Here is a 13397-nt window from a genome sequence, read left to right on the forward strand (position 1 = left end):
AAGTCCTCTCCAACATGTCACCTCCCTGTGCCCTTGGGTTCCTTCCTCTACGTTACACAGGAGAGGTTCTAGCATCTCAGCTTCATTGGCCCACCAGGCTCCTCTGTCCCGTGGATGTCCCAGGCAAGAATACTGGAATTATTGCCATTTCCTTGCCATTTCCTCTTCCAGGCAATCATCCCAACCCAGGGATCCAACCCATGCCTCTTGCATCACCTGCTTTGGCAGGCGATTCTTCACCGTTGAACCCCAGGGGAGCCCATAGCCAACACACAAATTTAGACTCTCTGGCTGGTGCACCTATGTGAATGGTGCCAGCCCAGCTCAGTGCTGTGCTCCCTCCACTGTGGTCTGACACCCCTGACCCGACCCGGCATAATCCCCAGGATTCTTGGCGTCGATTAATTATGTCTTGAAATTGTTTGGATCTATTACTGTAAGTTGTTTTATTCTGGGTTGGACGCTATACTCGCCCCCACCCTAAGCATGCAGAGATTGGACCATACTTGTGGGTCTGAGGGCCAACTATGGACATCGAGTAGAATGAGCAGCCTCTTTCTAAGTATCTGGTCCACAGGAGGTTCTCGCAGGGTTTATAGTGAAAGGGGCTTGTCTCCTTGGACATGGGAGGGGCTCAGAGGCCCCAGGGGTTCGAGGTTCTCAGCCCCATCTGAGGCCAACCAGACATCCCATTCCTAGTTTCAGGGTCCCAATCCTTCCCAATCAGTGCTTGAACTTTCTCCTAAGAAGCCTGGGGAGGCCGTGAAAGTCCCAGCACTGATTGTACTACTCACAGGAGCAGATGTTGTGTCTGTCTTTCAGCCTTGTCAGCCCCGTGCTTGTGAGACAGAAGGGCCTCTCAGGGCTGTGGTGGAGCTGAGCCCAGACCTGAGCTCCTGTCGTCTCCATGTGAGTGTGCAGGACACCAGGGGCCTTGGGGCCGCTCATCCATAGCAGCACGCAGCCCTCGGTCCCTGGGCCCAGATTCAGCTAACACTTCACAGCCGAGCACGGTGGTAGCTCAGTCACTCCTAAAGCCGCTGCCACGAGTCACGTCTCCCAGGCGCTCAGTCCCACAGTCAGGCCCAAGGATACAAGCAGGCTGGTTCCCAAACTCCATGTTTGGGGGTGCCTCCTGGGGTCATTCCTAGTGGCCAATTCATGTGTCATTAGGGTCCACTTAGGAGACAGAAACCACACGAGTGATTTAAATAGCGAGAATTTAAAGAACAGTTAGTTATGAGGGTCTTAATTGTTAATTTGGTCGCTAACTTGTGTCCAGCACACCAGGCTTCCCTGTCCTCCGCTATTCCCAGAGTTTGCTCAAACTCATGTCCATTGAGTCAGTAATGCTATCTAACCATCTCATCCTCTGCTGCCCCTTTCTCCTTTAGCCTTCAGTCTCCTAGCATCAGGGATACGGGAGTAAAATAACTAGGGATCACAAAAGTAGCAGCCTGAGTTCCAAGACAGATGACAGCCCCTCCGCATGGGCTGTCAGCCACCAGTGCACCCTCCAGCTCCTCTGCACCTGCCCCTCACCCCCACCCCCGCCAGGTGTTTCCCAAACACACAGCTGTGCTAGGCACCACACATCTGTCCTCTTGTCTGACTCCAAGACAAATCATATAGAGGAGGGTCTGATGTTCCAGCTGTTGGGGCTGGGGGTGGGGCTTGGTGATGGGAGACCTGGGGCAGAGTCAGACCGCCCCACCCCCTCCTCCTGTCTAGGATGCCTGCCTCTTGACTCCAGGAGGCAGTGAACAGGACAGTGTGCAGGGCTCTCCCAGAGGCCCAGCTCTCAGCTCAGCTCTCCGACTGCCTCGAAATACTTAACCTCTTCCAGCCAGCCTGTCTTCTCCAAGCGGGGCACCTCCCGCCTGCCTGGAGCATGGGTGGGCAGACCCAGGGAAGGTCGTTTCCCACTGGGCTGAGGCCCAGAGACATGCCTGCCGGGGGATGCTGGGCTTCAGGCAGACGATAGGATCTTCCCCAAACCGCCTGGCCCAAGGGCATGGGGCAGGGAAGGACTGGACCCAGCAGTAAAGGGCAGGTGTCTGCAGGGTCTGAGGGCAGCCCCAGGGCCAGAGGCTACTCCCTGTAGACCTGCCCTGGTCCCAGGACTGGGGAGGGGAGGGGCGCCCCATTCCCTGCCCTCATGAGGGTGCTGGCTCCTTGGACCCCAGAGCTGAGGTTGGGCTCAGACCTCCACCTCCCACATCTACTGCCCAAGAGATGGGGAGGGATGGACAGGGAGCCCTCACTGGCCCTTGAGCTCATCTAAGAGAAAGGACTAAAGTCCACCTTGGGGGGTTGTGTTCAAGGCAGCTAGGTCATGGCCCATCCAGGGACTTGGCTGGGGGTCTGTAGGTCCTTGGCCTGTGGGCCCCCCTTTTTCCAGATTCTCTTGGAGGGCACCCAGTACCACTATGCTGGGTTCCCCCAGAAACTGCTGGCCTCAGTGCAGTGCCCACCAGGAGGTAAGGCCAGGCCCCAGGCCCCTTGCTCATGCAGTTTTTTTCATTGATAGAGCTACAGACAGGGAGGAGCCTGAATGGGGCAGCATGAGTGGGAAAGTGCAGCTGAGCTCAGAGACCAGACAGTCCCTGCATCCGGGTGGCCTTGGGTCAGGGAGGGGGAACCTCCGGCTGGACAGCACAGAGCCTGGGTCCCCAGAGCCAGCACACTCTGGGAAGGAATCTGTAGCCAGCAGGCTGGACCCTGACCCAGCCCTGGCTCCCAGGAAGGGCAGTTCCAGTTTCTCAGTCCCCTGACGTTGGCCTTGTCCCCATTCAGACCAGCAGCCTGGGTAGCTCCTTGCTAGGCTGGGTCTCTGGGCCTTTGGTTGGGGGTCTGTCAGGACAACCAGGGCGCTGAGGCGAGCCCTGCCTGGGGGCTAGGACTGGTTTCTGGAATCTGAGACCCTGAAGCATGGCCCTCCCCCCAGCGCAGGGGCCAACCCAAGAGACCACCGGAACATGGACTGGAACGTTCCAACAGGACCCAGGGTGGGTCTTCTGGTGAGGGGATGGAGTGAGCAGTTGTTTACCCCAGATCCCTGGCTCTGTGGCCTGGCCCCAGCCTTGGACACTCTTACAGAGTCCCAGGAGCCCAAGGGGATCCCTCCATCTGTGAGATTCTGAAATGGAAGCAGAACCATGCTGGTCACCAAGTCAGGCCTGGAGAAGGGACATCTGGGTTCTGACTGGGGCCTCCTTTATCCAAAGCCCCCAACTCTGACCCCATCATGGGCCAGGGGTGCCTAACTAACACCGAAGCACTGAGGTGCCCCTGCCAACCCCAGAGGCCCTCTCCTGTTCCCCCAGTCAGGGCCACCTGCCTTCTGGGGGTCAGTGTCTCTGAGTGGGGACCCTCCCTGACGGCCCCACCCCCACCCCATCATGATGAGCAGGGATGCCTGCTCCCCTCACAGCCCAGCAAGGCCCCCAGAACCCAGCACCCTCACTGGACCCTCCCTGGAGACAAAAGAGAAAGGAACCCCGTGACCAGGGTGGTTCTTGGTTCCAACCTCTCCGCCAAGGTGAGCAGGGTAAGGAGAAGGGCCTGGCCTTCCTTCCCAGGAGCCCTGTGGCCCCTTTGAACCCAGGGGACAGCAAGGATGGATGAAAGGCAGGAGGCGGTACCCTCAGCCTCCAGGGACTTCGCTCGCTCAGCAGGGAGCCTAGAGCCCCCAGAGCAGCTCTTGGCCTCTCCCCCACACCAAACCCAGATGGAACTTGCCTACTGTGAGCAGGAGGGTCCGCCTCCAGAGAACCCCTGCTCGCATCACAAAGAGGCCGGAAGCCGCAACAGCCTCTCCTGGCCCCTCCTGGAGCCACTGTCTCCCACCCCTGGGAGCCCTCCTGACTCAGCCTTCTGAGACATGTCTGTGGTGGCCGCTCTGAGTGACCCAAAGGTGAGCCAAGGGAGGGGCCTGCCTGCCAGGCCAGCTTTCCTGGGCAGCGCAGCCAGGAGAACACCCTCCAAGCACCAGCCCGTTGCCCAGGCCCCAGACAAGCAGCCCAGCACAGCCCCCCAACTCCTGTAAGGAACCCTGTCTGCCCAGCTGGCCACAGAGGCCTGAAGATGCCATGACCGTGTCTCCAGGGAGGTGGGGTCCCCAGCTTCTCCCCCTGTCGGTACCTGGCTTTGTCCTCAGTCCTCAGGGAGAGTTTTTACTGTATGCCTACCTTTGTTATGCGGAGTCCCCTGGAGTCAGCAGGACACAGTGAAGTGGACTGACTGAGTGATGAGTAGACTCATTAGATCTAATCAGAGAAAGAAGATGCTGGCGAAACCAGGGCCACAGGTGCTAAATTGGGCTCAGATCAGTCAGCCTGACTCATCCTTTCGTTCATTCATTCAAGTCAGTGGATGCCTCCAGGGTCATGGGCACCCACCTAGGTCCTGAGGACCAGGTAGAAGGAGCCCTGTGACCCCCACACTGACACCCCCAATGGGGAGGTGGGCAATGGGAATAGAAATAAGGACTGTAGAAGCTGAACCACAGGTGAGGTGGTGAAGCAGTTCAGGTCTGGGGGTGGGCCAGGGGGAGGCCTGGCTAAGGGGACCTCAAGCAGGGACTTCCAGAAGGGGAGGGGAGCAGAGAGAAGTGATGGAGGCCTGGCTGCTCCTCCCTGGTTGGGTTGTGTGGCAATGATGTCAGAGGGCTGAGAGACCCACCCCCCACCCCACCCCCCAGTGAGTGTGGACACCTGTTGGCGTTGAGAACAGCTAACCCAGTCATGGGCAGCCTTGGGCCACGCTTACCTGCCAGCAGGCGGGACCGGGTCTGTCCTCTGTGCTGGTGTAGACTGGGCCCCAGTCCCGACATCAGGAATGTGAGCTCATGTGAGGACTGAAGCTGGGAGGGCAGCCCACTCTCCCTGGGGACCCAGGCACCTTTCTCGGTCAGGGCCCTGAGTGCCAGCAGCAGAGGCGTGCACATGAGCACACACACACAGACACCCAGGAGCACGTGCACGTGTGTACATGCACACGTGCATGTTCACACGCTCATCCCATGCACTCACACACACACACGTGTGCATCCACACGCACAATCACATGCACAGGGGACTCATGCAGCCCTCTGTGAATTGTCCTCACTGACCCGGGCAGTGCACCCTCTCGTGCCCACAGCTGCAGCCCCGGGTGTCCTCCATGCTGCTTGGAGCCTGGCTGTCACCACCTGGCCGGCTGGAGAAGGCGTCCCCTCAGTAGTGACAGGGTGGGGGGACAACTGCTGAAGCTGCCCTGCCGTGTCCTGTCTTGGCTTGCCTGGTCACCACAGTCACTCTCGCCTCCCCCTAGACCCTTTGGGCTCCAGGCAGGAACAGTGAGCAGGGAGCGCAGTGGCCCAAGCCACCTCCCAGAGGGTGACCCTGATGCAGGAGGCCCACAGCTCCAGGACATCCCCCCAAATCGGGACAAGAGCCCCAGGCAGGATCCGCTGCAGAAGCCCCTCAACAACTTGGGAGCTGGGTCTCCTGGGTCCTGCGTGCCCACCCCAAGCTGTGAGCTGAGCGACCCCAGACCAATCTCTGCCCGAAAGCAGACGTAGAGAGGCCAACCTCAAAAAGGGACTGCCAACGGCCCAGGGCCGGGCCTGCCCCACCCCTGGGGTCCGGCACTCAGACTCCTTGGGAAAGAGAGGAGAGCCCTCAGGCGCAGGACCTGGGATGGAGAAAAGGGCCGAGCACCCTCCAGCCTCGGGCAGGGCCTCCCTAGCGCCACACCCAGCCCCCGCTGCCCTGACGCCCCACCCCGGGTGGACGCCGCCCCTGCCTTGGCCTTGGGGCTCCTCCGCTGTGCTCTTTCCCCGTCTAGAGACTTGCGATGGGCAAGCCCGAGAGCCCAGTGGGGATGGTGGAGATCGCCGGCCGCTCGGGGCAGAAGCACCGAGGCTTCCTGGAGGCGGGGCTGCTGCTGCTGCTGCTCCTGGTGACCGGCGCCCTGGTCACCCTGGGCCTCCTCTACGCCGACAGCAGAGGTGAGTGGGGGCGCCCCCTTCCCCCGGACGGGCCACCGGCACCCTGCTCACCGCGCTCATCCGCACCCGACCTCCGGAAGGTCTGCGCGCCCGCCCACTCGGAGGAGCCGCCTGGCGAGCAGGGCAGGCGGGGTCTGCGCGGGGCACCGGGGGCGGCCCGGCTGTGCTATAGCCTGGAGATGAGGGGCACTGACCTGTGGGGACCGGGGACCTTTCTGGAAGGCTCTGCCCAGGCGCGGGCTGGCACCAGGCTGGTTCTGACTCGGTGGGCCTCTGCCGGACTCCCGAGAAGCTGTAGACCCTGTCCCCAGCCCCATCTGCGCGCCCCCTCCCCTCGGCTGCCGCACAGAGCGCTGCAGTTCCCGGCCGGCCCAGCAGCAGGAGCCCGCGCTCCAGCACTGGGACTCTCGGCGCAGCATCCTCCGACCGCCGCGCTCACCTGCCGCCTCCCTGGCTGTCCCCCGCAGGGACCTCGCTGGGATCCTCCTCCCCGGCCCCTGACGGCCCTGGTTCCCCGGCCTCATGGCATCTCAGGCTCTGTTTTTCAAACCTTGGTGGGGTGGCGGGGAGCAGGCTGGGGTCCTAGGGAGATGGAGGAGCGAGAGCGCCCTGCTGGAACCCCCCCACTCACAGAGCCCAAACTGTCCCCTCATGGGGTCACAAGGCACGGGAAACAAGGGGAGGCGCTCACGTGTCTGCACCTGGGCACCAGGTAGCCCAGGTTAAACCCTGGGGTGTGAACTGTCCTCACTGGAGCACGTTGCTGCCCCAAGGGTCATGTGCAATGGGTGGACACCAGCTGGGAGGTACTCTAGGTTCCTTCTGCAGGCGGGTGGGTGGGCAGTGGGCTCAGGACTCAGGAGGATCTGCAGGAAAAGACACCATCTCCATCCCAACCCCAGCACCCTCAACAATAGGGCAGTGGCAGTCTTTGTACTAGAATGTTCCTTCACTGACGGGAACCACCTGCACTGCTATGGGACCATCCAGACATTGCTGGGCAGCACTGTTTCTCTGAACTAGAAGTGGGCGCCACCCCCAGATGTAATGGGCATTCCCCCTCCCCCCAGGGCTGCTCCTGCCTGACCAGGTGCCCGGCTGGACCCTGCCAGCTGCTTCGGTCTCTGGCCATCCTGGGTCTTCTGTCAGGGTAGATGGGCACTGAATCACAGAGCTCTCAGAGAGACCCTAGGGAACCTGTTCACAGCTACTGGGCTGCAGAAACCCAGCTGAGGGGCTTCCTGGGGACTGGGCTGACCCCGCACACCACCCCAGTCCTCATCTAGGCAGTACTGAGAAGTGTGAGCCCACCCTGACTGCAACGGCCTTCCCTTCTCCTCCTGGTTCCCTAAATACAAGTGGGGTCTCTGCCAGGGCTCCTGTGTCCTCCCCTACCCCCACAAATGACCCATAGCCAGTCTCTGCCTCAGGTCCTAATAGAGCCTGTGGAAGGGTTTATATGCTATGTTATTGCTTATTATTAAGTACTTTCTCATCCACTGGTTGTTTTTTTTAATTGATTCATGGATTACTTAGAAATCTCTCTTTTAAATTTCTAGATGTGTGGAGGTTTTTTTCTTAGTTGCCTTTTGTAATTGGTCTCTAACTTAATTGAATTGTCATCAGAAGCCATGGTTTCTGTGATACTGATTCATTGGTATTTGCTGAGACTTGCTTTAGGGCCAATACAAGGTCAGTTTTATAAGTAATCCACGTGTGCATGTGGAATACACCCCATCACCATTAGGTGAAAGTGGAGACACAGAGGAGGCTTAGAACATCTATTAGGTCAATCAAATCTATATATTTGTTTCTTTCCATTTTCTTGATCTTTTAATTATTGAAAGATGTGTGTACTAAAACTTAGCCCTAGAGAACCTTCAATTTTCCTTGTAGTTATGTCAAATATTCAATTGCCTGTTTTAAGACCCTCTGTGCTGTGTGCTATATCACTTCAGCCATGTCCAGCTCTGTGCAACCCCATGGACTTTAGCCCGCCAGGCTCCTCTGTCCCTGGGATTCTCCAGGCAAGAACACCAGAGTGGATTGCCATTCCCTTCTTCAGGGGATCTTCCCAACCCAGGAATTGAACGCAAGTCTCTTCAGTCTCCTGCATTGGCAGGCTACGTTAAGGAAATTTCCTGACAGTCCTGTGGTTAGGACTCCATGCTTTCAGTACCAAGGGCATGGCCAAAAAAAAAAAAAAGCTACATTATTATATGGATGCAAATTTAGATTCAGTGTATCTTCACTCAGTGTAATGGTGTGAAAGTGAAAGTCACTCAGTCATGTCAGACTCTTTGCCACCCCATGGACTATACAGCCCATGGAATTCTCTAGGCCAGAATACTGGAGTGAGAAGCCTTTTCCTTCTCCAGGAGATCTTCCCAACCCAGGGATCGAACCCAGGTCTCCCACATTACAAGCAGATTCTTTACCAGCTGAGCCACAAGCGAAGTCTGTATAATGGTGTAGGGCCCCTTTATGTCTTAATGTGCCTTTTGCCTTAATGTGTTTTGTTTTCAATTCTGTCTCATCTGATCTGAGTTAGCATTTGCTCTTTATTTCCTCCATTCTTTTTCTTTGAAACTTTGTCTCTTTAGCTTTACATGTGTGTCTTTTGGAACCGTGTAAAGGTGGATTTTGGTCTCTATCTTCTACCTGGAGGATTTTGTCTCTGTCTATTCACACAAAAATGTATGTTTTTTTCTGTTGTGTTCTTTTGTGCTTCGATGCCTTTTTTCTTTTTTCTCACCTTGTTTTGGATTGGACTATTATTTTTCACTCCGTTTTACCTCAACTAGCTTGAAAGTTTTATATTTCTAATCCTTTTAAAGGTTATCTCAGATTTTTTCATTTTAATATGTTTTTCAAAAGTTATAGATAAGCCTTTTTCATAAAAGCAACTTTTTAAAATAAAATATACAGTAGCAAATACAGTCCCAGGCCTATACTCCTGCCCATACTGGAATTATGCTCCTCAGAAGCTGTCATATTCATTGTCTAGTGCAGAGGTTGGATACCTCTGGCCCATTGCTTGTTTTCCTAAATAAGGTTTTATTGGAACACAGCTGTGTCCATTCACTTGGATATTGCCTGTGGATGTCTTCATGCTACAAGAGCTAAATCGGGTAGGTGAGACAGAGTCTGTATGTGACTCACAAAGGCTAAAATATTTATCTGGCCTTTTACAGAAAAATACTGCCAACCCCTGTACTGGAATGTCTAAACTTCATCTCTGACTCTTCTCTCTTTACTGTCATTGCTAGATCACAGGGGGCCCTATAAGGCTGTGGTTAATACCCAGGCTCCAAAGGCTGACAGGTTGGTGGCTTGCCAGCCTCCCCAGATCCCACCTACGTGACCTTGGAGGGTGACCTTGGAGGGTTTTCATCACAGCTTTGTGCTTCAGTTTCCTTATCTGTAAAATGGAACATAACATAGTTAGAGGCTTACTTGAGGGTTCAAACACCTCAAAAACACTTAGAAAAACGTCTATCATGATATTATGATCAGATTTTGTAATAGAATGTTAGATTTGTAATTGATCCTCTATCAGTATTAATATTGACATCCCAAATAGGAGGCAGATTTGGCTCCTTAAGCCACCCAGGCTTCTATGGTCCGAGTATAGCTACCTCATTGCCTTTGATAAATCCATATTCATCACTACAATAGTTCTACTGAGGGAGGATTTTTCATAGCTGAGCTATGAAGACTAGCTGGATTATATTTCCTTTCCTTGTTATTTTTGGTTTTCTTATTAATAGCAATCTTGTTTAAGGATTCTCATTTTTCTCTTGCTTCTTCCACCCTCCTCAGACTCTGCATACATGTCTGTAGGATGGTGTGATATTATCCCACAGTATTTGGATGCCCAGTTCAGATTTCATTCATTCTTTTACTCTCTGTGATACAATTTGAAGAGTTTGACCCTAATTAATCTCCAGGTTCACTGGCTCTTTTCTCAGCTGTATCTGGACTGGTCAGCCAGTTAAAGAAATTCTAAGTTCATCTCTAATAACATGCTTTTCCTTTCTGATGTTTCCCATTTTCCACTTTTTTATAGCTTCCATCTCTTTGCTGAAATTTCTTATCTGTTCATGCATATTATCCACCTATTCCATTAGATCCTTTAACATATTAATCATAATTATCCTGAAGTCTTTTTCTGATGATGCCAGTATCTGAGCTATCTCTGAGTCTAGTTTTATTGAATAATTTATCTCATGGCAGTGGATTGTTTTTTCTTCCTGTGTGTATGTGTGTGTCTCTGTGTGTCACACATTTTTACTGAACGCTGCACATCTGAATACAGAGACTGGAGTAAACAGTAGTTGCACCCGGCAGTAAGCGCACCTGTTCTGCCAGCCTTAGTGTGAATAGTTGAACCCATCCAGTCAGGAGTCAGCTGACTTGGGGTTTTGTTTTCACCCTGTCACCCTCGGTGCCCTGCAGACTTCACCTTTCTCCAGCTGTGAGTGATGATTACCTGAGCTCAGAGAAGGAACCTCTGGGTCCACTTCGCTCCTGCTCCAGCCTCAGCAATCAGCAGTCCCTAATGTGTGTGACACAGAGGGGTTCTCTCCATGCCTCTGTCCCTCCACAGCTGGGAGGTTGCCCTTGCTCTTCAGTGCTTGGCTTATGCTGGCAGGGGGTGGGGGGCGAGCTCTGGTGTCCTGGCCCAGGCTCAGTCTTGGAGTGGAGCTGTCACAGCATCCCTGCCCTGATCCCCATGTCCATCAAACTTTGCCGTATCCCTGAGTCCCCTCCCCCGTACCTAGTAGCAGCAGACCTCAGCTAAAATCCTGGGCCCACAGGGCTCTCCTTTGCCTCTCCCATGAGCAGAGGACTTTTACATCAGGCCCTCCTCCAGACCAGTAGATTTTCACCTGACCCCTGGGGGTGAAAAGGTGTACTGCCCTTCCCCGCAGTGGTGTAAAGTTCTTGCTTCCCACAAGAGGAGAGTGCAGGCAAGCACGAGACCCCAAGTGCAGGCCCCGCAGCAGAAGCAGATGATCTCCTGCATGCCTGTGCCACTGAGTGGGACTCCCTCTGGCCTCCTGAGAACTGCCCCAATCTTTCTCATCAACACCTGATAAGGATCCATGGAAATAGCTGGTGAAAATTGCAAAATCCCCTGTGTTGAAGCTCCAGCTGTTCCACACTGGCTAACTCACACTTGGACTTCAAGAATTCATTAAGGGGCTTCCATGGTGGATCAGTGGTAAAGAATCCACCTGCCAATGCTGGAGATACGAGTTCAATCCCTGATCCAGGAAGATCCCACATGCCACAGAGCAACTAAGCTCGTGTGCCACAACTATTGAGCCTGTGCTCTAGAGCCTGGGAAACGCAACTACCGAGCCCACGTGCCACAGCTACTGAAGCCTAGAGCCAGTGCTCTGCAACAAGAGAGGCCACTGCAGTGAGAAGCTTGTGCACCTCAGCAAAGAGTAGCTCCCACTTACCACAACTAGAGAAAGCCCATGCGCAGCAACAAAGACCCAGCATAGCCAAAAATAAATAGTTTTAAAAGGAGCATTTCAGACTTTTAAAAATAAGAATTCATTAAAACGTTGGCTGATTTCTTTGTCACTTGTATGGTGACCGTCTCTTACTCCTCCTGGGGCCTGTCAAAGCAATAACAGTCCCATCTCTGCTGGGTGGGGCTTGTCACTCTGTTTTCTGGGTCCCCTTCTGACCTCAGGTCCTAGAAGGTCTCCAGAAAAGTACTGATTTCTGTAGACTATCTAGACTTTCCCTGTTGTTAAAAAGGGAATGCTGTTCTATTGTGGCATTTGATGTCATAAGCAGAAAGCTAAACTAATATACTTTAAATCTTATGTGCATATTTGACTTACTCAGTCAATATCTTCATGTTTCTCCCAAACGACACAAGCGTTTAGAATAGTTTTACTCTTCTTGTCCTCCTCCCTGATCACATATTGTTGTGGATACGTCCGTGGTTTCCACCTTATTTTTTATTTACTGCACACAGGCAACATTCTCTAATACCGTCAATTTAATTTAGATTTTCCATGTCCTTACCAGTTTCTTTGCTCATCGCTCTTCCTACTTCTCCGGCAGCCCTTATGAAGTAGTTTTCCTTCTTTCTGAAGTACATGCTTTTGGAGTCTCCTGTTCACAGTGTGCCCACAGACAATATGGGTCACCTGGGAGCTTGTTAGAAATTCAGAAACTCAGGGCCCACCCTAGGCCTGCTCAGTGAGGACCTGCACCTAATCCCCAGGGGATCCTCTGCACTTAAATTTGGGGAGCGCTGATTAGGATGGCATTTGCTGAACTTGCTTGATAATCAGAGGAACCTGGGGCAGTTGTCTGCCCAGGAACCTCTGGCCCCATCTCAATCTGCTTGTTGTTCAGTCACTAAGTTGTGTCCAACTCTTTGTGACCCCATGGGCTGCAGCACACCAGGCTTCCCTGTCCTTCACCATCTCCTGGAGTTTGCTCAAACCCATGTCCACTGAGTCGGTGATGCCATCCAACCATCTTGTCCTCTTGCCTTCTCATCATCCCTGTTTCCTCTTGCCTTCATTCTTTCCCAGCATCAGGGTTTTTTTTTTTTTCCAATGACTGGGCTCTTCACATCAGGTGGCCAGAGTATTGGAGCTTCAGCTTCAGCATCAGTCCTTCCAATGAATATTCGGGACTGATTTCCTTTAAGATTGACTGGTTTTATCTCCTTGCAGTCCAACGGACTCTCGAGAGTCTTCTCCAACACCATAATTCAAAAGCATCAATTCTTTGACACTCAGCCTTCTTTATGGTCCAACTCTCATGTCCATACATGACTACTGGAAAAACCATAGCTTTGACTAGATAGACTTTGTTGGCAAAATAATGTCTGTTTTAAATACACTGTCTAGTTTTCTTATAGCTTTCCTTCTAAGGAGCAAGCATCTTTTAATTTCATGGCTATAATCATTGTCCACAGTGATTTTGGAGCCCAAGAAAATAAAATCTGCCACTGTTTCCACTTTTCCCCTTCTATTTGCCATGAAGTAATGGGATGGGTTGCCATGATCTTAGTTTTTATAATGCTGAGTTTTAAGCCAGCTTTTTCACTTCCTCTTTCCCCTTCATCAAGAGGCTCTTTAGTTCTTCTTCATGTTCTACCATTAGGGTGGTATCATCTGCATATGTAAGGTTGTTGATATTTCTCCCAGCAATCTTGATTCCAGCTTGTGATTCATCCAGCCCTGCATTTTGTATGATGTACTGTGCATTGAAGATAAATAAGTAGGGTGACAATATACTGCCTTGTCATACTCTTTTCTCAATTTTGAACCACTCAGTTGTTCCATGTCTGGTCCTAACTGTTACTGCTTGGGCCACCATAACAAAATACCATAGTTGGGGTGACTTCAACAACAGAAATCTA

General features: G+C 53.0%; 1 protein-coding gene across 8 annotated transcripts in view; it reads left to right on the forward strand.

Annotated features, from left to right (window-relative positions):
* Nucleotides 1–3799: 3799 nt before the first annotated feature.
* Nucleotides 3800–13397, forward strand: part of MMEL1 (membrane metalloendopeptidase like 1) — a 38022-nt gene continuing 28424 nt past the window's right edge. For 7 of the 8 annotated variants that reach the window (XM_059875550.1, XM_059875553.1, XM_059875554.1 and 4 more), the window contains exons 1-2: nucleotides 3800–3916; nucleotides 5830–5992. In XM_059875550.1, the coding sequence (XP_059731533.1) occupies nucleotides 3884–3916; nucleotides 5830–5992 (196 nt within the window). In that variant the 5' untranslated portion in view covers nucleotides 3800–3883. Of the gene's footprint in view, nucleotides 3917–5829; nucleotides 5993–13397 lie in introns of those variants that run through there. The other variant, NM_001193136.1, reaches the window with a different exon arrangement.

The sequence above is a fragment of the Bos taurus genome, chromosome 16 (genome assembly GCF_002263795.3).
Source record: "Bos taurus isolate L1 Dominette 01449 registration number 42190680 breed Hereford chromosome 16, ARS-UCD2.0, whole genome shotgun sequence".
Classification (NCBI taxonomy): domain Eukaryota; kingdom Metazoa; phylum Chordata; class Mammalia; order Artiodactyla; family Bovidae; genus Bos; species Bos taurus.